This window comes from Bos grunniens, chromosome 3, assembly GCF_055505025.1.
Source record: "Bos grunniens cultivar Pamir isolate PY7600 chromosome 3, Bosgru_T2T1.0, whole genome shotgun sequence".
In the NCBI taxonomy this organism is placed as follows: domain Eukaryota; kingdom Metazoa; phylum Chordata; class Mammalia; order Artiodactyla; family Bovidae; genus Bos; species Bos grunniens.
In genome coordinates this window covers 113,460,907-113,486,178 of record NC_141167.1, presented here as the reverse complement: position 1 = coordinate 113,486,178, position 25,272 = coordinate 113,460,907, and the positions used below count along the sequence as shown (strand labels likewise).

General features: G+C 41.6%; 1 protein-coding gene across 6 annotated transcripts; it reads right to left on the bottom strand.

Moving 5' to 3' along the window:
* Positions 1 to 450: 450 nt before the first annotated feature.
* UFC1 (ubiquitin-fold modifier conjugating enzyme 1) lies at positions 451 to 24,848 on the bottom strand. Of its 6 annotated transcripts, none has more exons than XM_086393722.1 (7): positions 24,682 to 24,848; positions 4,017 to 4,139; positions 2,107 to 2,174; positions 1,807 to 1,870; positions 1,425 to 1,501; positions 1,085 to 1,175; positions 451 to 886 (listed from the first exon to the last, which is right to left on the bottom strand). In XM_086393722.1, the coding sequence occupies exons 1-7, from the start codon at positions 24,682 to 24,684 to the stop codon at positions 806 to 808; spliced, it is 507 nt and encodes a 168-aa protein (XP_086249848.1). In that variant the 5' UTR covers positions 24,685 to 24,848; the 3' UTR covers positions 451 to 805. The 6 variants fall into 6 exon arrangements, with proteins under 6 accessions (XP_086249848.1, XP_086249849.1, XP_086249847.1 ...); XM_086393723.1 differs by having other exon boundaries at positions 451 to 970; positions 24,682 to 24,713; XM_086393721.1 differs by lacking the exon at positions 24,682 to 24,848 and adding an exon at positions 4,520 to 4,647.
* Positions 24,849 to 25,272: the final 424 nt, after the last annotated feature.

Sequence of the window (25,272 nt, the reverse complement as noted above, 5' to 3'; positions counted from 1 at the left end):
TCATTCCAAAGCAAGTCCCTAAAGTAGAGTCCCATCGCCCCATCTTGTGGCCCTAAAGGATATAAACCTGACAATCGTTGTATGGCCCCCCGGCTTGCAGCACAGACCTTCCCAGGGAGCAGGGATGCGAACGTAGGGTCCAGCCCACAGAACAGAGAAGTATCCACATAGGGATGGGAAGCTCCTCGGAGGGTAGGGAATACTGACCCTTCAAAACCAGTCCTCAGTCATCTTGCAGGCCGAAGCAGGAGGCTCCCTGCTCAAGCACATGAGCAGACTTCAGCAGCAGGGACAGCAGTCAGGATTTCCTTTCATTCTGGTCCAGACCAGAGCTTCCTCCATTTCCCCCTCCCCCCTGAACTAGGATGGTCGTACATGTGCCTTGGGTGGTAGCCTGCTGACCCTTAGGCTACTCACCCACGATTACAGCCACCAATGAGAGCCGCAAGCCACCAGAGAAAGCAGCTTTTATTGATGAGTTATCTCCAGAAACCAGAAAGACTATGTACCCACTTTTGGTCCCCCCCATCCCTCTAGACCTCGCAGTGCTCCACCTAGGGAAGGGATATAAATTGCCTCTTGGTTTTTCAAGGCCGTAGTCTTTCCTCTTCCTGTGTAGCCCAACTTAAGAAATTCAGCAGCAGTGCTGTTTTTTTCAGCAGTGTCTGCTGCAGCTACTTAGTAACAATTATGGGTGAAGAGGTATGAAGGGAAGCAGTTAGATGAGTAAGAAGAATGATGCACAGGAAAACAGGAACAGTAGCCTATCAAAGGTCCCTCTGTCCTGCCTCAGTGGCTTGATCCTTCATTGGCTGCATTTCTCTTTATGCTGAATCACTCCCTTCTGAATCAGATCGGGGATTTCCACTGCCAGCCATGGACCCAGCTGCAATACAAGGGAGACCCTGTGAGATTACTACCAGCCAGTCAATGCCTTGTATTCCACCAGAAGCTCCTTCCTAGAGATAGTCTGGGAGAACAGACCCAAAGGAAAACACTGTTATTCCAGGTTTACTCTCACTGTTCTTATATCACTCAGGACCAAACCCCTTCCCCTCTTATACACCAGATACTCCAAACTTACCCCTAGAGCCATGAGATGAGCTAGTCCAAACTTAGGCACATTCCTGGCCCACAAAGGCTTAAAGTGATCAGTCAGGCATATTTTGCCACCCCTATGAGAGGAACAAGATCAGAAGGTGTTGACATGCAAGGTACACCACAAAGCAAAGCAGATTCTTGAGAGCACAGGAAGACTACTGGGGATCAGAACTGAGAACGAGGTCATCTAAGTGCTTTGCCCAGGCTTGGCAGAGGGAGATGTAGAATTTCTCTAGGCCGGCAGACTCTGGGGAAATTTCTGCCTTGGAGAGTTCTTCACCAAGGCCTTCTTTGACCTTTTCCCATCTCCTGTTAAGTCCTACCTGTACATCTTTGCTGTTTTTCCATCTAGTTCAGGTACTGCAATTTCTGGAGCAGTAGTGGGATATGTGATAGGAATCTGGAAGAATTACAAGGCTTTAATATGACAGAAGCAGAATAGAAAGGAACTAATCTAATCAGATATACACATTTCTTGGTTGAAATTAAAAGGTGCTGCAAACTCCCCCAAGCAGCAGTTACATAGCAGGGTTCTGGACATGGAGATGAGTAATTAAAACCTGTGCTTGTTTCAAACGTCATTAAGATTTTCCCTCCCATTTAAAAAGTTTTCTTTGGTCCCTCCAAGAAAGGTTAGCTTGTTAACAATCACCTAATCCATCATCCTCAACTAACCTCCATTAACTACCACTCCATTATACTCACGTCAAACTCGATGTCAAACTCATATTTGAGGAGGTCATGGATGTACCAGCATTTTCCAAACCACCTATAACAGAAACCAAACCTCAGTCCAATTTTCCCATTCTTCTAATACTCATACGACATCTTTTTGGCTTAGGTGACCAGCCTGGGAGACCCATAGGTTGGGAATTGGGAACTCTGGAGTTGTGGGAGTGAAGACTAGAAGGGGGCAGGAAAGGCCTGAGAGTGGGTTCTGGGACACCGGAATGCTTAAGCTAGGTAAGATCCCCACCGCCACAACTCCCGAGAGGGTCTGCCTACCGAGTCCCTTCCTTGTTGGACTCCAGTCGGAACCAGTCATTGTCCGCATTCTTGTTGTTCTCCACATACTAAAAGCAGAAAATGAGGTTTTTGAGGGGGGAATTGGAGCCAAGGGCAGTACGCCTTCCCTCAAAAGAAGTGTGATTAGTATGTTTACCCAACTTAGTATGTTTACTCTCTTTACCCAACTTTTCTGACATAAGTTGAAGTCAAAGCCATATTGGTAAGTAGGGCACTTGTGCAGAAGAGAGAATAGAACGCTTGGGTTCTACTCAATTTAACAGGCACAAAAAACTTTATGATGTTGCCTGGCTTTTCTTCTCACTTCTGACAATCTCAGCGACAACTCATTTTATGGCATATTCCTTCCCAAGACTTCATTTTGTCCTGATGTTGACTAGCACTCATATGCTGATGACTTCTAAATCTTTATCTTTAAACTAGAGCTTTTCCCAGAGCTTCAAAGTCTACATCCAAATGTATATTGAAACTTCTACCTTCATTCCACAGGTGCAATTCAAACTTGGCAGTGCCAGTTTCCCCCTAGTCCTTCAGACTTGTTTCTTCACAGCACCAATCTCCATTGGCAGTATTAGCGTGCAGTCACCCACGCTAAAAATCTGGAAATCATCCTTAAGTCTCCTTCCCCTTTACAAACCAATCTTTTATGATATCCTGCTGATTTTACCTTCTGAATATTCTTCAAGTCTACCTCTCCTCTCTTTACCATAACTGCTGAATTTATATTATCACTTTTCTTTTGCCTGGATTAATGACAGCCTCCAAACTTCAGCCTTAGCCCTGCCAATTCTGTTTTCCTCTCTTCTGCCAGTGATTGATTTAAACCCAAATCTCATCATGTTAACATCCTCTGCTTAACATTCTTTAAAGGTATCCCAAGGCCTCCAAGATAGAATTCAAGTGCTCCAATCTATTTATTGTCTTATCTACCACTCCCTGACACACCCTGATGCTCTAACAACTCTGAACTACTTGTGTTTCTTCATATAGGTCATGTGTTTCTAGCTTCCATAACTTTGCTCATGCTGTTCCTTTTGCCTTGAATGTTCTTCTCTTATGCTCGTTTTTTATAAGGCTAACTTATGTTTACTCTTTCAGTCTCAGCTCAAGCATTGCCTCTTCTAAAAGCCTTCCCAGACCAAACCCAGGCTAGATTTAGGTATCTCACCTCCTGCTTCAAAACATCCTAGCAATTTCTCAGATTCCTTCTCCTTCTTTCTCCACCTTATGTATTATAATAATATGTTTCTGTCTATCGGTAGGCTCCACTTTATTCGGCTTTGGATACCCTTCCTAGGTACCAGATGTACATTATTTTTTACATTTATTTTTTAGTGAATACATGCACCAGGAAACCTTTGAAACAGACAGAGACCACCGCAAGAAGTCAAATTTTTTCCACAGAACGGAGATTAGCTGAGAAAACGGTTCATTCCTAACTGAGCTGAGCTCCTCATCTCTCTGCAACTAATACCTACTTTAATTTTTCGCTCTAATATGTATTCCTACCTTAGGACAAGTGAAAGAGCGGAGGGACTCAGGCCCGGACTTAGGGCTCTAAGAAATCCTTAAGACCACCTCCCCTACATCCAGGAGAGCAATCACCTGGAGCCAGAAAGACACGTCATTTTCCTGGGCCGCGTATCCCTAAAATAACTGCTGCTTTCAGGAAGAAAATCTGGCCCCACTGTAGTTCCTAGCTTGAGTATCTTCTGCCTCCTGCCCACCGCGGCTCCTTAAGTCCCCCAGCCCCGAAGTCATCCAGTATCTTTGAATTTTTAAGTTAAACTTTAAAACCGGAAGTGGATTCCACACGGAGCCTATTCCGATGGACACCTGATTGCCCGCAAACCTTTTACGACACGGTTGACAGTAGAAGCACAACTAACCCGTATAAGAGACTGATATTCCTCCTTGAGTCTCTGCACCCACAACTCCCGATCTCGAGGTCCGGCGTTGGTCTTCAGCACCGGGATCTCAGACACGACACGCCGGGTGGCCTCGTCCGCCATCTTAGACCAGGGCAGAAGAGAAATACGGAAGTGGTATTACCTGTAGTTTACATTCAGGGCGCCTCCATCTTTACTATGGGAAGATGGGGAGTGGCTGCCTTAAAACTTCGCTGAATACGATCTTTATTTTCTAGTAACGAAGACAAATTTGTCACCGGATCACCTGCTTGTGGGCGCAACGAGGAGGAAAGAATGGAAACGGATGACTCTGTCCTGAATATGGCACCTATCATTTAACTGCAGATTGCTCAAAGGGTGACTTCCGCTCATGCTCAGAGACGTAATCTCAGAAAACCCTTCTGGACACTTGCAGAATTGTTAGAATTCAGGCAGTTTTAGGCGCTCTTCTGGTTCCTGTCATCCTAAAATGCGCGAGTCACCTGTTTCAGCTTTGATTAAACTTCCTTAACTTCCTTGTAGTTAGGCTGAGGTAGCAGGGAGCCACTGTAGTCTTCCATTCAGTTCAGTTCATTTCTGTCGCTTAGTCGTGTCCGACTCTGCGACCCCGTGGACGGGAGCATGCCAGGCCTCCCTGTCCATCACCAACTCCTGGAGCTTACTCAAACTCATGTCCATTAAGTTGATGATGCCATCCAACTATCTCATCCTCTGTTGTCCCCTTCTCCTCCCGCTTTCGATCATTCCCAGCATCAGGGTCTTTTCAATTGAGTCAGTTTTTCGCATCAGGTGGCCAAAGTATTGGAGTTTCAGCTTCAGCATCAGTCCTTCCAATGAATATTCAGGACTGATTTCCTTTAGGATGGACTGGTTTGATCTCCTTGCAGACCAAGGGATTCCCAAGAGTCCTCTCCAACACCACAGTTCAAAAGCATCAAAAGTCATCCATTAGGAAGGTATTAAACTTCTGAAACTTATTGGAAACCATGGAGAATCAAAGTATATACAGTCTCAGGCCGAAAGAGTTAACACAATTGAATTAGAGAATTCTTAATAAATGCCAAAATTGTTGAAAGGCCGCTAGAAAACTTGCCTTCCTCTAGCCTAGTCATTTTTGGGTATGAAATTAACGAATCTAGGAGGGAATCATGTCTCTTATCTCCAGTGCATGGCACACAGTAGGTACCCAGTAATCCTTTTTCAGAATTTTGTATCTTCCAGTTGGTTTTTAAACAGAAGCACATTATTTTTGGCCTTAACTTACATGTCTTGTTTGCAGCGTTAATCACTGCAACCTTTAGCTGTAATTTTGGATCAAATCCTATTAATCATGAAATTCTATAGTTTATCTACAAATTTAATTTCTTATGGCTGAAACCTCCAGTACAATGCTGAGAGCAGACACCCTTTTCTTGTTCTGATTTCAGGGAGGAAAGCACTGTCTTTCTTTTTTAAGTATGCTATTCTCTATAGGCTTCTCATGGGTGCCCTTTATCAGGTTAAGGAAGTTCCCTTCTCTTCCTAGTGCTGAAGGTTTTTATCATGAATGGGAGTGTTCCCCCCTCCCTGAATGCTTTTTCTTTATTCACTGAGATGATGATGTAATTTTTTTCTTTTATTAGCATGCAATATGTTTCTTTAAAATATTGGATATTGGATAAGGCTAAGGCAAAGCTTTGTAGTATCTCACTAGAGTTTTCTCTCCTAGAGAAATAAAGATTTATTCCATTTTGAGTGTGGGCTTTGTGGTGTGGTGGAAAGCAGAGATTTGGAATGAGGCGTGCAATTTGATTGTCATAAGAATTTGGAGGAGGAGGAGAAATAGGGAAATGTAGGTCAAATTGGGTGCACAGTGTTATAAAAAGAATACATTCTGAGGATTTAATGTACAGCTGGCTCAGCAGTAAATCCACCTGCAATGCAGGAGACTCAGGTTTAATCCCTGGGTCAGGAAGATCCCCTGGAGAAGGAAATAGCAACCCACTCCAGTATTCTTGCCTGGGAAATCCCATGGATAGAGGAGCCTGGTGGCTACAGTCCACAGGGTCACAAGAGTTGGACACAACTTAGTGACTAGACTGCCACTACCACCACCACATGGTGACTATAGATGGGCTTTCTCTAGTTGTGGTGTGTGGGTGAGCAAGAGCTACTTTCTGTTGTGGTGCATGGGCTTCTCACTGTGGTGGCTTCTCTTGTGGAGCACAGGCTCTAGGTGCAGTGGCTTCAGAAATCATAGTATGTGAGCTCAGTAGTTGTGGCACGTGGATTTTAGTTGCTCCATGGCATGTGGAATCTTCCCACACCAGGGATTGAACCCATGCATTGCAGGCAGATTCTTATCCACTGTACCACCAGGGAAGTCCAGTCTTAAACGTTCTTAACCACACATGTGTTGACTATGTGAAGTGATGGATATGGATATTGATTTTGGTAATCATTCGTATATGTGCTCACACATGCAGATGTATTCACCACATATATATGATAGATACATGCAGATGTATATCAAGCCACGATTTTAAAAATATATATTTGTCAATTATTCCTCAGTAAAGTAGGGGAGGGCCAGACTTTGATGAATTACTTTATCTCTGTGAGCTGCATGTCCTCACCTATGAAAGGATAGTAGTGTTTATAGGGCAATTTTAACTATATATACGAGCTTTTCATTTTTATTTTACTTATTTTTATTTATTTGTGCATTTATGGAGTTCTTACTACATTCAGGCATTGGAAATACAGTAGTGCATAAGGCAGGCAGAGTACTTGCCCTGAAGGAAATTGTCCTAAAACAGCTATAAAAAGGAATTGGACAGAAATGACTGGAAACTTCAATTCTGGGAAGTGTACTGACATCAGACCATGGTTTTGATGGATAGTACTGTTGGGTACACGAGGGTGCCCCTGAAAGTAGTTGAAAATCCCATTGTCAGTCATCATGGAGAAAAGTAGCCCTAGGGACAAAAGGAGAAATATTGTATTAGGGAAATAAACTTTGGACTAGGGGAGGAATTTAAATTTTTCCTCATTCTGATTTTAAAGGGGTTAGTCTGGACTCTAATATTCTCAGAGAATATAGCTCAGAATGGTGAGGAGAGGGTACCACCATATACAGGATCAGTATAGATATCATATTCAAAAGCAGAGACATTACTTTGCCAACAAAGGTTTGTCTAGTCAAGGCTATGGTTTTTTCTGTGGTCATATATGGATGTGAGAGTTGGACTGTGAAGAAGGCTGAGCGCCGAAGAATTGATGCTTTTGAACTGTGGTGTTGGAGAAGACTCTTGAGAGTCCCTTGGACTGCAAGGAGATCCAACCAGTCCATTCTGAAGGAAATCAGCCCTGGGATTTCTTTGGAAGGAATGATGCTAAAGCCGAAACTCCAGTACTTTGGCCACCTCATGTTAAGAGTTGACTCATTGGAAAAGACTCTGATGCTGGGAGGGATTGGGGGCAGGAGGAGAAGGGGAGGACAGAGGATGAGATGGCTGGATGGCATCACTGACTCGATAGACATGAGTCATGGTGAACTCTGGGAGTTGGTGATGGACAGGGAGGCCTGGCGTGCTGCGATTCATGGGGTCGCAAAGAGTCGGACACGACTGAGCGACTGATCTGATCTGATCTGATCTGATAGATGGGTAACCAGTTCGGAAAACTTTTTTCCTTTTGTTATTGCCTTTAATTATTCTGGAGACTTCAGCAAAGAATTCTTATAACACTGAAGAGAACTTGGTGGAGAGAATGATTTAAAAAAAAAAAATTTATACAATGCTTACAATGTGCTAGGAACTGTCCTAAACATTAAAAAAAAAATTGGATCCTTTAGTTCTGGCAACAATCTTAATAGTTACTTCATTAGCTTCATTTACATTTGAAGAAACTGAAGTTGGGCTCAATGAAAGAAACCCCTATATCACACAGCCGCTAAATGGTAGAATTGGCATTCAGTCCCAAGCACAGTTTGGCTCTAGAGATCACATCCACAACCAGCTTTCTACCGTTTCTGGGCCAATGTGAAATTAGTAGCAGTGATCTGAGGGGTCAGAGTTCGTATTAGAGGGCTATTCATCACCCTTAAAGGGCAGACAGTTATCAAAACACAAAGAGAGACTGCAGAAACAAACAATAGAGCTGCAGAAACATAAATGGGACAACCAGCCCCCTCCCTGGAATGGGCTGAAGTGTGCACAGGACTCTGAGGTGTTAATGTCACCCCTAGAGATTATAGAACTATGGACTTTGAGTTCAAAGCAAGATCTTGGCAAGGGTTGGGGGTGTCAGAGGATTTGGTTAATAAAGATGAAAATACATATTCTTTGGGGAGGAGAAATTAATAAGTAGTCAATTACCATAAAATAAATCTCTATTCTGGACATGTACCAGTACAGTCCAAGTACATATGCCTGAGAGAATCAGGTAAGGCTGATAGTACTTGAACTGGATCCCTTAGGATGAGCATATTGAATATGCAGAAAAGGAGAGAACAGGGTAAATGTGACATTCTAGGCAGAAAGAAGAGCATTCTGGAAGTCAGGAAGTCATGAAGGAATAAAGTAGTATATTAAGGACAGCAGATATCCAGATCGTTGTTTATAAGAGAAGACGGAAGAAAGCGCCTAGCAGGACTTAATTATGTGCAATATGCTATATAGAAACATTTATAAAATAAGCATAAAATCACAAAACAAAATTATACACAGATGTAGCTTCAAAATACTTACAAATACATGCACCTGCTCAAAATTCAAAAGGTAGAAAATGCTATAGAGTGCAACGTAAGCCTGTAATGTAATGTAATGTGAATGTGAGTCTCCCTCTAATCCCATTCCTTGGCTACTTAGTCCTCTTCCCCAGGGCTCTCCTCTCGAACTAGCTCTCTGTATATCCTTCCAGATATACTCTGTGCACTTACACATGTACACACATATACCTTCTTTGAAAACTCTGTATATAAGTCATAGCATACTGTTCAAATTTCTGCTCTTTTTTCATTGAGTAAATATCTTGGAGGCTGTTCTATATTAATACATAATTAAACTACCTCATTCTTCCCACCCCGACTCTTTCTTCTTTTGTAGATACATCCCACTGTATGAATCTACCATAATTTCTTCAGCAAGACCCTCCGGAGGTATATTTAAACTGTCTTTTGCTATTTATTACAAACAGTACTGCAGTTCATAGCTTTGTCTACTCATCACTTTGTACACATGTAATAAATACCTAGATATAGTACTGTGGCCTCAAAAGATTTGTGCTTTTTAAAATTTGTTAAATATTGCCTCTATAAAAGGCAATTTGTTAAAAATTGTCCTCTATAAAAATTAAACCAATTTGTATCACTACTAGCAATATATGAAATGACAAGTTTCCCCTCCTTAAAAAAAAAAAAAATCAGTGTTAACAACAGAGTTCTTTTTGCCAATTTCATGACTGAAGTCGAATCTCAAGACAATTTTAGAGTCTATTTCTCATTCTGAGTAAGGTTGAATATTTTTTTCATAGGTTTAGGATTCATTTGCATTTCATTTTCTATAAATTCTTATATGCTTTGCTCCTTTTAAATTGTCATTTGTTTTTTCTTACTGATTTTATGAGTTTTTAAAAAATATATATTAAAGAGATTAGTCATTTGTGATGAATTATAAATATTTTCCTCAGTTTATCTTAGTTTTTGTTCATAGTATTTCTAACCATGTAGAAATTTTTTTTCCCCACAGTCTTTTTTTGCTTAAAATTTCTGGTATTGAGTCACCACAACAGTCTATATTACTTTTTAAAAATTATCCCATGTTTTCCTCTAGTACTATTTCTCTTAAAATGAAAATGGCTTTGTTTGTTCTAGCTTATTTAAACAATACAGAAAAATAAATTCAAAATTCTACCCCATATTAAAAAAAAGCCTGCTATCATTTTAAGTACACATCCTTCCAGACATCTCTATGCACACATTTTTCTTTGTTTGGTTTTAATTTACTGTTATATAGGTACTTAAGATGGATGCAAAGCTCTTGAACTTTCAGTTTTTCTTTTTTCCTAATATGTTCATTTAAGACTATACATTTCCCTATAAGCATAGCTTTAGTCACATCCACATTTTGTATGTAATATTTTTATTATCATTCAGTTCAAGTTATTTTCTAACTCCAACTGTGATTTTTTGGGGGGAGGTTACTTAGAAGTACTGTATTGCATAACTTCTAGTTACTTTTTTGTTACTGATCTGTATCTTAACTGCAAGTCAAGAAACATACTTTGTGTCACTTCAGAACTTTGAAATTTGTTGAGATTTGCCTTATGGCAGTATAGGGTAGGGCTTCCCAGGTGACTCAGTGGTGGTGAAGAATCCACCAGCCAATGCAGGAGCCTCAGGAGATGTGGGCTTCATCCCTGGGTTCAAAAGATCCCCTGGAAGAGAAAATGGCAACCCATTCCAGTATTCTGACTGGGATAATTCCATAGACAGAGGAGTTTTCCATGAGGTTGCAAAGAGTTGGATATGACTGAGCATACACTATATGGTCAATTTTCAAAATGTCCCAAGTGTGCTTGAAAAAAATCTGTAATTTGCAGTTCTGGAGTATAGTGGCTGTATATATATATTTATACTGTTGAGTTAAATTTGCTACTCATGTTATTTAAGTTTTTATTGGTTCTGAAAGAGGTTTGCTCTATCAGTGAGTAAGAGCAGTGTGTTAAATCTGTTATGATAGTGAATTCGTGTATTTTTTCCTTGTAGCTCTGTCACTCTATATATTTTCAAGTTAACTTCATACTTAAATGCAACTTTAAAACTTCCAGGTATATTCAGATCAGATCACATGAGTCGCTCAGTCATCTCCGACTCTGCGACCCCATGAAACGCAGCACGCCAGGCCTCCCTGTCCATCACCAACTCCCAGAGTTCACTAAGACTCACGTTCATCAAGTCAGTGATGCCATCCAGCCATCTCATCCTCTGTCCTCCCCTTCTCCTCCTGCCCCCAATCCCTCCCAGAATCAGAGTCTTTTCCAATGAGTCAACTCTTCACGTGAGGTGGCCAAAGTACTGGAGTTTTAGCTTTAGCATCATTCCTTCCAAAGAAATCCCAGGGCTGATCTCCTTTAGAATGGACTGGTTGGATCTCCTTGCAGTCCAAGGGACTCTCAAGAGTCTTTTCCAACACCACAGTTCAAAAGCATCAATTCTTCGGCACTCAGCCTTCTTCATATTCCAACTCTCACATCCATAAATGACCACAGGAAAAACCATAGCCTTGACTAGACGGACCTTTGTTGGCAAAGTAATGTCTCTGCTTTTGAATATGCTATCTAGGTTGGTCATAACTTTCCTTCCAAGGAGTAAGCGTCTTTTAATTTCATGGCTGCAGTCACCATCTGCAGTGATTTTGGAGCCCAGAAAAGTAAAGTCTGACACTGTTTCCACTGTTTCCCCATCTATTTCCCATGAAGTGAGGGGACCGGATGCCATGATCTTCGTTTTCTGAATGTTGAGCTTTAAGCCAACTTTTTCACTCTCCACTTTCACCTTCATCAAGAGGCTTTTTAGTTCCGCTTCACTTTCTGCCATAAGGGTGGTGTCATCTGCATATCTGAGGTTATTGATATTTCTCCCGGCAATCTTGATCCCAGCTTGTGGTTCTTCCAGTCCAGCGTTTCTCATGATGTACTCTGCATATAAGTTAAATAAACAGGGTGACAATATACAGCCTTGACATACTCCTTTTCCTATTTGGAACCAGTCTGTTGTTCCATGTCCAGTTCTAACTGTTGCTTCCTGACCTGCATACAAATTTCTCAAGAGGCAGATCAGGTGGTCTGGTATTCCCATCTCTTTCAGAATTTTCCAGTTTATTGTGATCCACACAGTCAAAGGCTTTGGCATAGTCAATAAAGCAGAAATAGATGTTTTTCTGGAACTCTCTTGCTTTTTCCATGATCCAGCGGATGTTGGCAATTTGATCTCTGTTTCCTCTGCCTTTTCTGGAATGTCAGGTCCATGAATCAAGGCAAATTGGAAGTGGTCAAACAAGAGATGGCAAGAGTGAATGTCGACATTCTAGGAATCAGTGAACTGAAATGGACTGGAATGGGTGAATTTAACTCAGATGACCATTATATCTACTACTGCGGGCAGGAATCCTTCAGAAGAAATGGAGTAGTCATCACGGTCAACAAAAGAGACCGAAATGCAGTACTTGGATGCAATTTCAAAAACGACAGAATGACCTCTATTTATTTCCAAGGCAAACCATTCAATATCACAGTAATCCAAGTCTATGCCCCAACCAGTAACGTTGAAGAAGCTGACGTTGAACAGTTGTATGAAGACCTACAAGACCTTTTAGAACTAACACCCAAAAAAGATGTCCTTTTCATTATAGTGGACTGGAACGCAAAAGTAGGAAGTCAAGAAACACCTGGGGTAACAGGCAAATTTGGCCTTGGAATACGGAATGAAGCAGGGCAAAGACTAATAGAGTTTTGCCAAGAAAATGCACTGGTCATAACAAACACCCTCTTCCAACAACACAAGAGAAGACTCTATACATGGACATCACCAGATGGTCAACACCGTAATCAGATTGGTTATATTCTTTGCAGCCAAAGATGGAGAAGCTCTATACAGTCAGCAAAAACAAGACCAGGAGCTGACTGTGGCTCAGACCATGAACTCCTTATTGCCAAATTCAGACTTAAATTGAAGAAAGTAAGGAAAACCACTAGACCATTCAGGTATGACCTAAATCAAATCCCTTATGATTATACAGTGGAAGTGAGAAATAGATTTAAGGGCCTAGATCTGATAGATAGAGTGCCTGATGAGCTATGGAATGAGGTTCGTGACATTGTACAGGAGACAGGGGTCAAGACCATCCCCATGGAAAAGAAATGCAAAAAGCAAAATGGCTGTCTGGGGAGGCCTTACAAATAGCTGTGAAAAGAAGAAAAGCGAAAAGCAAAGGAGAAAAGGAAAGATATAAACATCTGAATGCAGAGTCCCAAAGAATAGCAAGAAGAGATAAGAAAGCCTTCTTCAGCAATCAATGCAAAGAAATAGAGGAAAACAACAAAATGGGAAAGACTAGGGATCTCTTCAATAAAATCAGAGATACCAAAGGAACATTTCATGCAAAGATGAGCTCGATAAAGGACAGAAATGGTATGGACCTAACAGAAGCAGAAGATATTAAGAAGAGATGGCAAGAATACAGAGAAGAAGTGTACAAAAAAGATCTTCACGACCCAGATAATCACGATGGTGTGATCACTGACCTAGAGCCAGACATCCTGGAATGTGAAGTCAAGTGGGCCTTAGAAAGCATCACTACGAGCAAAGCTAGTGGAGGTGATGGAATTCCAGTTGAGCTATTCCAAGTCCTGAAAGATGATGCTGTGAAAGTGCTGCACTCACTATGCCAGCACATTTGGAAAACTCAGCAGTGGCCACAGGACTGGAAAAGGTCAGTTTTCATTCCAATCCCAAAGAAAGGCAATGCCAAAGAATGCTCAAACTACTGCACAATTGCACTCATCTCACACGCTAGTAAAGTAATGCTTAAATCCAGATATATTAGACTTACTCAAGTGAAGTGTTCTTGTTTATTTCTAGTAATGCTTTTGCTTTCAAGCCTATTACATCTGTTATATAATTTCCTTTTGGTTTATTTTTCCACAATATATCTTTTCCCATTCTTTTACCTTCAACCTTTTCTGTGTCATATCATGTTTTAGTTTCTAGTATCTTATGTTAACTACGATTTGCTATTAATGCATGTGGAATTAATTTTAAAGGGTATGTATAATATTTCCAATGCTCTAAAGTGACACATTTATCAATGCAAAATTTTCTTATGTATTTGGGTCTTCCACTTGTTTTCCTCAGTTGGCTTATTCACAGGGCATTAACCCACTGTTCTAATTATTGCAGCTTTACAATACATGTTAATATTTGGGTTAACTTTTAGTCATTACTTATCTTTTTCAGAATGTCCCTTTCATTTTTTCCTTATTTTTCCATGTGAGTTAAAATTAATTTGTTTAAAAATCTTGCTGACATTTTTATCTAGATGTTAAATTTATAGATAACATTGGGAAATTGACATCATTACATATTCTCTCTCTCCAAGAACATGATGTTACTTTCCATTTGACCCAGTTTTCTTTTATGTGGGTAGCATTCTAAAATTTCATTCATACTAGGAATTTCCTGGCAGTACAGTTGTAAGGACTCGGCACTTTCATTGCCAAGGGCACAGGTTCAACTCCTGGTTGGGGAACTAAGATCCTGCAAGCCTTGAAGTGTGGGGGAAAGAAAATTTCATTTATGCAGATCCTGCTCATTCTTTTTGGTTATTCCTAGGCATTTTATCTGATTTGTTGCAATTGGGTCTTTCTTAAATTATATGTTTTGTTTATTGTTTATATAAAGGATATTTATTTCTGCATAATAGTTCCTCTTCCAATCAGTTTACTAAATTCTATTACTTGTAGTAATTTTAAAGTTGATTTTCACGATTATATATATATAATAAGCTATCATCTGCAATACTGATAATTACATTATTATTTTGGCTATATAAAAATGTTTATAAGTAGCTAGCTTGGGAGAAAACATGAAGAAATGAGGTAAAATGAGTTAGGAAAATTCTTTTTGTTAGTTATAATTTCACTGATGATTAGCTAAAATGATAACAGGATTCTCAGCATTTTAAATGAGTTCAGGGCCTGGACGCATGGTATTCTAGAAATCAGAAATATTTTGTAAGTGAAATTGTTTTCCGCAAAGGTGGTCTGAAGAATGCAGATCAGATCAGATCAGTCGTTCAGTCGTGTCCAACTCTTTGCGACCCCATGAATTGCAGCACTCCAGGCCTCCCTGTCCATCACCAATTCCCGGACTTCACTGAGACTCACGTCCATTGAGTCAGTGATGCCATCCAGCTATCTCATCCTCTGTCGTCCCCTTCTCCTCCTGCCCCCAATCCCTCCCAACATCAGAGTCTTTTCCAATGAGTCACCTCTTCGCATGAGGTGGCCAAAGTACTGAAGTTTCAGCTTTAGCATCATTCCTTCCAAAGAAATCCCAGGGCTGATCTCCTTCAGGATGGAATGGACTGGTTGGATCTCCTTGCAGTCCAAGGGACTCTCAAGAGTCTTCTCCAACACCACAGTTGAAAAGCATCAATTCTTTAGCGCTCAGCCTTCTTCACAGTCCATCCATACATGACCACATCCATACATGACCACAGGAAAAACCATAGCCTTGACTAGACGGACCTTTGTTGGCAAAGTAATGTCTCTGCTTTTGAATATGCTATCTAGGTTGGTCATAACTTTCCTTCCAAGGAGTAAGCGTCTTTTAATTTCATGGCTGCAGTCACCATCTGCAGTGATTTTGGAGCCCAGAAAAGTAAAGTCTGACACTGTTTCCACTGTTTCCCCATCTATTTCCCATGAAGTGAGGGGACCGGATGCCATGATCTTCGTTTTCTGAATGTTGAGCTTTAAGCCAACTTTTTCACTCTCCACTTTCACCTTCATCAAGAGGCTTTTTAGTTCCGCTTCACTTTCTGCCATAAGGGTGGTGTCATCTGCATATCTGAGGTTATTGATATTTCTCCCGGCAATCTTGATCCCAGCTTGTGGTTCTTCCAGTCCAGCATTTCTCATGATGTACTCTGCATATAAGTTAAATAAACAGGGTGACAATATACAGCCTTGACATACTCCTTTTCCTATTTGGAACCAGTCTGTTGTTCCATGCCCAGTTCTAACTGTTGCTTCCTGACCTGCATACAAATTTCTCAAGAGGCAGATCAGGTGGTCTGGTATTCCCATCTCTTTCAGAATTTTCCAGTTTATTGTGATCCACACAGTCAAAGGCTTTGGCATAGTCAATAAAGCAGAAATAGATGTTTTTCTGGAACTCTCTTGCTTTTTCCATGATCCAGCGGATGTTGGCAATTTGATCTCTGGTTCCTCTGCCTTTTCTAAAACCAGCTTGAACATCAGGAAGTTCACGGTTCACCTATTGCTGAAGCCTGGCTTGGAGAATTTTGAGCATTACTTTACTAGCGTGTGAGATGAGTGCAATTGTGCAGTAGTTTGAGCATTCTTTGGCATTGCCTTTCTTTGGGATTGGAATGAAAACTGACCTTTTCCAGTCCTGTGGCCACTGCTGAGTTTTCCAAATGTGCTGGCATAGTGAATGCAGCACTTTCACAGCATCATCTTTCAGGACTTGGAATAGCTCAACTGGAATTCCATCACCTCCACTAGCTTTGCTCGTAGTGATGCTTTCTAAGGCCCACTTGACTTCACATTCCAGGATGTCTGGCTCTAGGTCAGTGATCACACCATCGTGATTATCTGGGTCGTGAAGATCTTTTTTGTACACTTCTTCTCTGTATTCTTGCCATCTCTTCTTAATATCTTCTGCTTCTGTTAGGTCCATACCATTTCTGTCCTTTATCGAGCTCATCTTTGCATGAAATGTTCCTTTGGTATCTCTGATTTTATTGAAGAGATCCCTAGTCTTTCCCATTTTGTTGTTTTCCTCTATTTCTTTGCATTGATTGCTGAAGAAGGCTTTCTTATCTCTTCTTGCTATTCTTTGGGACTCTGCATTCAGATGTTTATATCTTTCCTTTTCTCCTTTGCTTTTCGCTTTTCTTCTTTTCACAGCTATTTGTAAGGCCTCCCCAGACAGCCATTTTGCTTTTTGCATTTCTTTTCCATGGGGATGGTCTTGACCCCTGTCTCCTGTACAATGTCACGAACCTCATTCCATAGCTCATCAGGCACTCTATCTATCAGATCTAGGCCCTTAAATCTATTTCTCACTTCCACTGTATAATCATAAGGGATTTGATTTAGGTCATACCTGAATGGTCTAGTGGTTTTCCTTACTTTCTTCAATTTAAGTCTGAATTTGGCAATAAGGAGTTCATGGTCTGAGCCACAGTCAGCTCCTGGTCTTGTTTTTGCTGACTGTATAGAGCTTCTCCATCTTTGGCTGCAAAGAATATAACCAATCTGATTACGGTGTTGACCATCTGGTGATGTCCATGTATAGAGTCTTCTCTTGTGTTGTTGGAAGAGGGTGTTTGTTATGACCAGTGCATTTTCTTGGCAAAACTCTATTAGTCTTTGCCCTGCTTCATTCCGTATTCCAAGGCCAAATTTGCCTGTTACCCCAGGTGTTTCTTGACTTCCTACTTTTGCGTTCCAGTCCACTATAATGAAAAGGACATCTTTTTTGGGTGTTAGTTCTAAAAGGTCTTGTAGGTCTTCATACAACTGTTCAACGTCAGCTTCTTCAACGTTACTGGTTGGGGCATAGACTTGGATTACTGTGATATTGAATGGTTTGCCTTGGAAACGAACAGAGATCATTCTGTCGTTTTTGAGATTGCATCCAAGTACTGCATTTCGGACTCTTTTGTTGACCATGATGGCCACTCCATTTCTTCTGAAGGATTCCTGCCCGCAGTAGTAGATACAATGGTCATCTGAGTTAAATTCACCCATTCCAGTCCATTTCAGTTCACTGATTCCTAGAATGTCGACATTCACTCTTGCCATCTCTTGTTTGACCACTTCCAATTTGCCTTGATTCATGGACCTGACATTCCAGGTTCCTATGCAATATTGCTCTTTATAGCATCGGACCTTGCTTCTATCACCAGTCACATCCACATCTGGGTATTGTTTTTGCTTTGGCTTCATCCCTTCATTCTTTCTGGAGTTATTTCTCCACTGATCTCCAGTAGCATATTGGGCACCTACTGACCTGGGGAGTTTCTCTTTCAGTATCCTATCATTTTGCCTTTTCATACTGTTCATGGGGTTCTCAAGGCAAGAATACTGAAGTGGTTTGCCATTCCCTTCTCCAGTGCACCACATATCGCAAATGTCCACATTTTCAAAGAGGGAAATTCTAGATGGTGAATTCTGGAAACTGAAGAATTAAGATTATTGATTATTTTACAATCATAGAACAGTTATTAAAGATTATTTTATAAACGAGAGAAGAAATGCCAGCAGTGGTTCACCATGGTGTGATTCAGTCGCCCAGGGTGTGGCTCTTCCTTGCCTTTGGGCCTCTAGCACATATCCTCTCATTCTAGGATAGTCTTCTGCAAGCAGACTGGCTCCTTTGGGCTCTTTGGGTCTCAGCTTCTGTGTTACCTCCTCAAAGAGAGCTTTCCCTGATCATTCCTTTTCTGTCACAGCAGTCTGTTCTTTTCCTTCATAGCACCTATCTCAATTTAAAAGGGTATATTTGCTATTTTCTTTCCTTAGGCAGTCCACCCATGTAAACAATAAACTCCATGAAGACATGGACCATGTCTGTTTGTTCACCACTCTGTATCCTACCCTATATGCCTATAACAGCACTTGACATTAGTAAATGCTTAATGTATATATATTAAGTAAATGACTGGATGACTTTCCTTGTCAGTGTTACTAGACTAGCAGACTAGGGGAACATCACAGAGACACCATATCTTGATTTCAGAAAAAAAAACTAACAGTTTCCTGATATGTTCTTTGAAAAAGATAGTGAATTTGCTAGAATACAGAAATACTTTTATTTGACTGGACAACTGCTGCTGCTGCTGCTGCTAAGTCACTTCAGTTGTGTCCGACTCTGTGCGATCCCATAAATGGCAGCCCACCAGGCTCCCCTGTCCCTGGGATTCTCCAGGCAAGAACACTGGAGTGGGTTGCCATTTCCTTCTCCAATGCATGAAAGTGAAAAGTGAAGTCGCTCAGTCATGTCTGACTCTTAGCGACCCCACGGACCGCAGCCTACCAGGCTCCTCCATCCATGGGATTTTCCAGGCAAGAGTACTGGAGTGGTTTGCCATCATCTTCTCCGAACAACAACTAAAGAGAATTAAATATCTAATTAGCTGGAGGGTTTGGTAGGACAGGGCTGTTTTTTTGTCATGGCCTGCCTGTAGGATAACCAATGACTTGGAAAAAGTCATTCCCGTGGGAGCAGCAGAGAGCATTAACAAAGAACCTCCCGAATTTCTGAAAACTGGTGAAAACTGTTACATATAAATATTAGGTAACATTTATCTGATGTTTACAATGAGCGAGGCCCTGTGTTGACAGCTCATATATATTATTTAATATAATCTTTAAAACAATGACCTATGACATGAATGTTATTTTATATATATGCTCCTTTTACAGATGAGAAAACAAGCTCAGGGAAGTTAATGGAGTTACCCAAAGTCTTGTTAGTGAAGGTCAGAGGTGGCAAATGAAGGAAACAAGTTAAGGAGAATGTTAGACAGCAAATCCTTAGGATTCAGTAGCTGACTGTGGCCTCTACTCTCCTATTCAGGAGCCAGGAGACACTGGGATTCTAGCTAAAGGCTTACAGCTAGGTTAGAAACTAACCTTTTCTTCTCCTTGGAGGAAAAGCTATGATCAACCTAGACAGCATATTAAAAAGCAGAGACATTACTTTGCCAACAAAGGTCTGTCTAATCAAATGTATGGTTTTTCCAGTAGTCATGTATGGATGTAAGAGTTGGACTATAAAGAAAGCTGAGCACTGAAAAATTGATGCTTATGAACTGTGTGTTCGAGAAGACTCTTGGGGGTTCCTTGGACTCTAAGGAGATCAAACCAGTCAATCCTAAATGAAATAAGTCCTGAATACTCACTGGAAGGACTGATGCTGAAGCTGAAACTGAAACTCCAATACCTTGGCCACCTGATGTGAAGAACTGACTCATTGGAAAAGACCTTGATGCTGGGAAAGACTGAAGGCAGGTGGAGAGGAGATGACAGAGGATGAGATGGTTGAATGGCATCACCAAGTTGATGGACATGAGTTTGCACAAGCTCTGGGAGCTGGTGATGGACAGGGAAACCTGCCATGCTGTAGTCCACTGGGTCACAAAGAGCTGGACACGACTGAGCGACCGAACTAGAAGTACAACTGAAATTAGCTAACATGATGCTTTAGGTGAAGATGAAAATGAGTAATTGGAGCAGCTTAGAGTTAATGGGGAACCAAGAACTAGAGAGGATTGTCGGGTCAGCAAGTCACTGTAGGATAAAGTTCAAGAGTAAAGCCCAGGCAATGACATAGGGATCAGAGTGGGCCTGGAAGCGTCAAGAGTATACTTGTGACAATGGGTTACTAACAGGGTATAGAATTATTTAAGGAAATGTCTGGCTCAAAAAGAGATTTTAATCTGGCAGAAATGGGAACAGCATAGACTGAGACAAGCAATCTCAATAGAGCATTCAGATTAAGAAAGATGAGAGATCTACTATAATTTTAAGTGGTAGTAACATTGGACTTTGAAAAAAATGCTTTAGTAGGGAGATGATAGTAGGTCTCTGAAGGGCTGACATTTAGCTCTGATGTGTTGATCCAGAGGAAAAAAGACAGGGCCAATAAATGCAAGTTACAAATAGATTTTTTTTTTTTTTTTAAGCACAGAAAAAAAGGCTTTTCTAATCACTGAAAATTACAATGAATTAAGTGCAGGGCATACTGGAAATGGGATCATGTGAAAGGTAGCTGAAGGATGTTTGTTTAAAGATTCGAAAGGAAGAAGAGATAATTGTGGGAACAGAGTGTATTGAGAAGTAGAAAAGAATGGAAACCAGGGTCCAGTTGGAGGCTGCTGCTGCTGCTAAGTTGCTTTAGTCGTGTCTGACTCTGTGCAACCCCAGAGATGGCAGCCCACCAGGCTCCCCCAGCCCTGGGGGCCTGCCTGAAAGCTGGAGGGATGTTCTCTCAGTTGAGGCTCCAAGGAAGAGACAGGGATGAATATAAAGAAAGGGACATGAAAGGAGGAGGAACAACAGAGTCCTATATAGGGTTCTCAATCTTCTCAGAGAGTTTTTTTGAGTTTTTAGTTGAAGTAAGGAGAGGGTGGGAAAAGAACATTAGACAAGAGATGAAGTTTTTGCTTTAACTGTAGAGATGACATACAGTTCAAGCAAAAGGGAAACAACTGTTTAGCTACAACTAACAGCAACAACAAAAGTGCATCCTAAAGGAAATCAGTCCTGAGTGTTCATTGGAAGGACTGATGCTGAAGCTGAAACTCCAGTACATTGGCCACCTGATGCGAAGAACTGACTCATTTGAAAAGACCCTGATGCTGGGAAAGATTGAAGGTGGGATGAGAAGGGGATGATAGATGATGAGATGGTTGGATGACATCACAGACTCAGTGGACCTGAGTGAGTAAATTCCGGGAGTTGGTGATGGACAGGGAGGCCTGGTGTGCTGCAGTCCATGGGGTCGCAAAGACTGATATCACTGAGCGACTGAACAAAAAAAAATCTTACTGTTTGAAATATTTCTTTCTCAGTGCTGGGCATAAGTGCCAGTCTCCTTGGTTTGGTTAGCATTTATTCCATTTCACCTCCGGAAATCTACTTAGCTCTCTTCTGTTAAGGGCATTATGATCTTAGCCACTAGACCACCAGGAAAGTCCTGAGGATTCATGTGTGTTTTTTTTTGTTTGTTTTGGGCCATGCAGTGCAGTATGTGGGATATTAAGTTCCCTGACCAAGGATTGAAACTGTGCCCCCTGCAGTGGAAGTGTGGAGTCCTAACCACTAGAACACCAGGGAATTCCCAAGTCTTCATGTTTTAAGAGTGTATTTCCAGCTCCCACCCCCAAAAGTAAACATTCCTACAGTCATGAATGCAGTCATGAATGGACTAATTTAGGAACAGCTGGCCAGGCGATTGTCTCAATGTCTGGAATCTGTAAAATTTAGTTAAGGTTTGGCCCTAGGGAAAAGGATTAGGTATAGTCCTATACAGGAAGAGGGATTACTTTGCAGGCCTAATGAAGAAAAATTCCAGTCCTTTTCTTTATCTTTCCATTGTGAGTGAAGAGGGTGATAGGTCATCTCCCCAGAGGCTGCACTGAGCAGATAAGACACCACAGCAGTAGAGAAGGCCTCTCTTCTCTAATCCTCTAAATGGGGTTGGCTTAAGTTTGGAAGAGAGATGGGCTCCTGGAAAGGAATTCCCACCATGATGTCAAGATTGCTAGGCATCAAACCACTTCCTAATATGGATAGGGAGAGAATACGATTCAATTGTAAGTAGTGCCTGTCTGTCTCTTTTATGAGCTTATGTGGGTGGGGGCACATCCCCATATCATACATTACAGGTAGCAACCTCTGCCCTGATGACTCTTACTCTAGGAAAAAGAGTAATCTTAAGAAAATGAGGATGGAGTGCAGGCTGTTCACAAGGGAAGAGTTCCAGTATGGGGTGGTGGTGAAGAGGGGAGAGACAGTTTTGGCTTTTTCTAATGGATATCTCTTCCTTTCAACCTTGTAAAGTAGAGACTGTTTATTCTTCCCAATCCTGCAGGAAACGGGGGCAGGGGACCATGCTTCTCCTTAGTTCACCGCTACTTTCAGATGATCATGCTCTCATCCTCTTGTAAAAACTCCTTCTCTGAAGCTTATACCATTTGGCTCTACTGTCCTTTATCCCTCCTGCTTACTGAAAACTCCTGTGCCTATTAAATAATCCCTCTGTGCCAAACTGGGTATGTGTATGTATGTGCTAAGTCACTTAAGTCGTCCGACTCTTTGAGACCCTATGGGCTGTAGCCAGCCAGACTCCTCTGTCCCTGAGATTCTCCAGGCAAGAATACTGGAGTGGGTTGCCATGCCCTCCTCCAGAGGATCTTCTGACCCAGGTTTCTAACTTGTGTCTCTTAGGTCTCCTGCATTGGCAGGCAGGTTCTTTACCACTAGTGCCACCTGGGAAGCCCTCCTATCTGGGTGGTTTTAGGAAAATCCACTTGATCAGTAGTTAGTTCTTGGTCTTCTCAACCTATACTCCTACTTTCAATTCCTTAACTTTACCATTTCTGGCAACACAAGTTTTTCTTGATGGCAGCCTAAGGGCTTTAATAAAGAATGGGAGAGGAAGCATTCTTGATGTGAAAACATTCATGGTGCAAGAATTGGCTGGTGTTTATTTGAAGACGCATTGAAAGACTGGGGTTGTCAGCTGTGACATATAATGATGGAATAGCACAGACGTTGAATTTCAATAATATCTAGTGAAGGTTCAAGATATGGATTTTACCTTTATGCCAAGTTTCCTGGAAACCTGAGTTTGGAGATAGCTTTTAACTTTCCCTGTTAGCTGCCTTTCTGGGGATAGCTGACGCTTTCGACAACTTCTCCTCTTGACACACTCTCTTCCTTCTAATTCTGTGACAACTAGGAACCAGGGTTTTTTCTTCCTCACTGGCTGTTCCTTTCCAAAGATTCTCCAAGGGCTCTTCTACTTACGGCTTCAGTGCTAGACTTCACCAAGGCCTCTGCATAGCCCTCTGCTGCTCTCTGGGGGAGCGTATTCAAATCTATGGCTTCAACAACCACTCTAATGTCCATGATTCAGAATTTCTGGCCTATACATCATTGGAGTTTTTAAAAAGCAGCTTTCTATAAAAGTAATGTATGTTATGTACACAGTAAAACAAATTCAAACAGTAAAAATGAATCTAAAATAAAAAGTATGTTTCATCCCTCCCAAGCCCATTTCATAACTCATTTTTTAATACTTGTATAAATATGCGTGTATTCTTTTGCACTTGCTTTTTTTTTTTCCAACTTAATATAACTTTCTCCCATGTTTTAGATTCGTACATTCAACTGTCATTTGGACAATTCTATCTGGCTGTCCCACAGTTATCTAAAATTCCTTCCTTTTCTGTGAAATTCTCCCATATGCTATCCCCTGCTGCTATCCCCTTTTTACCATTAACATTGTGATGAAAATTGTCTTTATACATTGTGCCTTTCTAGTAACTCAATTTACCTCGTTGTTTCTACCCCACCATATTTTTGAAACAGCTTTCTCCAAAGTTACTAAATGACTTACTTGTTGCAAAATCCAACGGACACATTGTAGTCCACATCTTAACGCGATTTTTTTTTTTTTTTCTGCTTTAATACTGACCAATTTCCTTGATATTTCTGGTTTCTTCTTTCTACTTGTCCCTTCTCGGTGTCCTCTTTTTCCCTCTTTCCTCACCTCATCTCTTAAATGCAGGTATTCCTCTTTCTAGGCCATCTTATCCACTTCCATGGTTTCAACAACACACACTAAACTTTCCTTTTGGACTCCCAACCCACATTATGTAACATTCCATTGTCTAACGGATATCCCACAGGCACTTAAAACTCATTCTCTCCCCCACCTTCCCCGACCTCAAATAATGAAAATGGCATCATTAGTCCCTAGGTGCCTAAGCCAGAACACCGAGAAAAACCTTGGATTCCTCCCTCGGCCTCATATCCATTTCGGATCATTCCCACCCTCCCCCGCCACCATCGGTACACACCCTTTTACAGGCCAGACCACTGTGATCTCTCTTCGGGATAAGAGCGTCCTAACCGTTCTTGGGTCTAACTTCGCCCCCTCCAATTCATTCTACCCATTGCTACCCCTGATCTTTTAAAATGCAAATGTATTTGTTTACACCTCAGCTAAGACTCTTCAAAACCTATTCATTATCCTTAGGAAAATAATTTACGTGGCCTTGCGTAAACTAGCCCCTCCCAACCTCACAGAACTCATCTATTTACCCCTCTTTAGCCATACCATACTGCTGGCAGCTCCAGAAGGTACCCAGTCTCCCACCCCCCAATTCCCAACAGTCCAGGATTCAGCTCAGGTGACACTTCCTTCAGGAAGCGAGTGCTCAAAAAGCAAATGCTCAAAGAGTGAAATCCGAGAGGGCAACAGACCAGTGATTTCTGTTCCGGACCTAAGTTTACGGAACGTCCGGGTTATCAGGAAGCTCAGGGCAAAGGTCAAACCCAGACCGTGAACCTTCCCCCAAGTTCGTAGGGCAATCGGACCCTCGTAACATTCCGCCCTTCTGCGTCATGGCTGCCAGTCGCAGTCTGTCAGTGGATCTTGAGGTCGACACCAGCCAGCTCGGGTCCCACCAACGTTTCCACACTAGAGAGTGCAACCTCTCACAGGCCTTACTACCGCCCTAAAGCCGTAGAGAAGAAAAACGTGCGTTGCCAGCTTGCCCCAAAGCAAGATGGCTGCCAATCTCTAGTCTCCGGTACCAAAGTGAAGCTATCCACTCCCTGTTTAATGCCGCTGCCAGGCTGCCCTCACCTAGCATGGCTACTCCGGCTCATGCCTCACTATGGTCTCGAAGCCGCCACTAACCGGCCA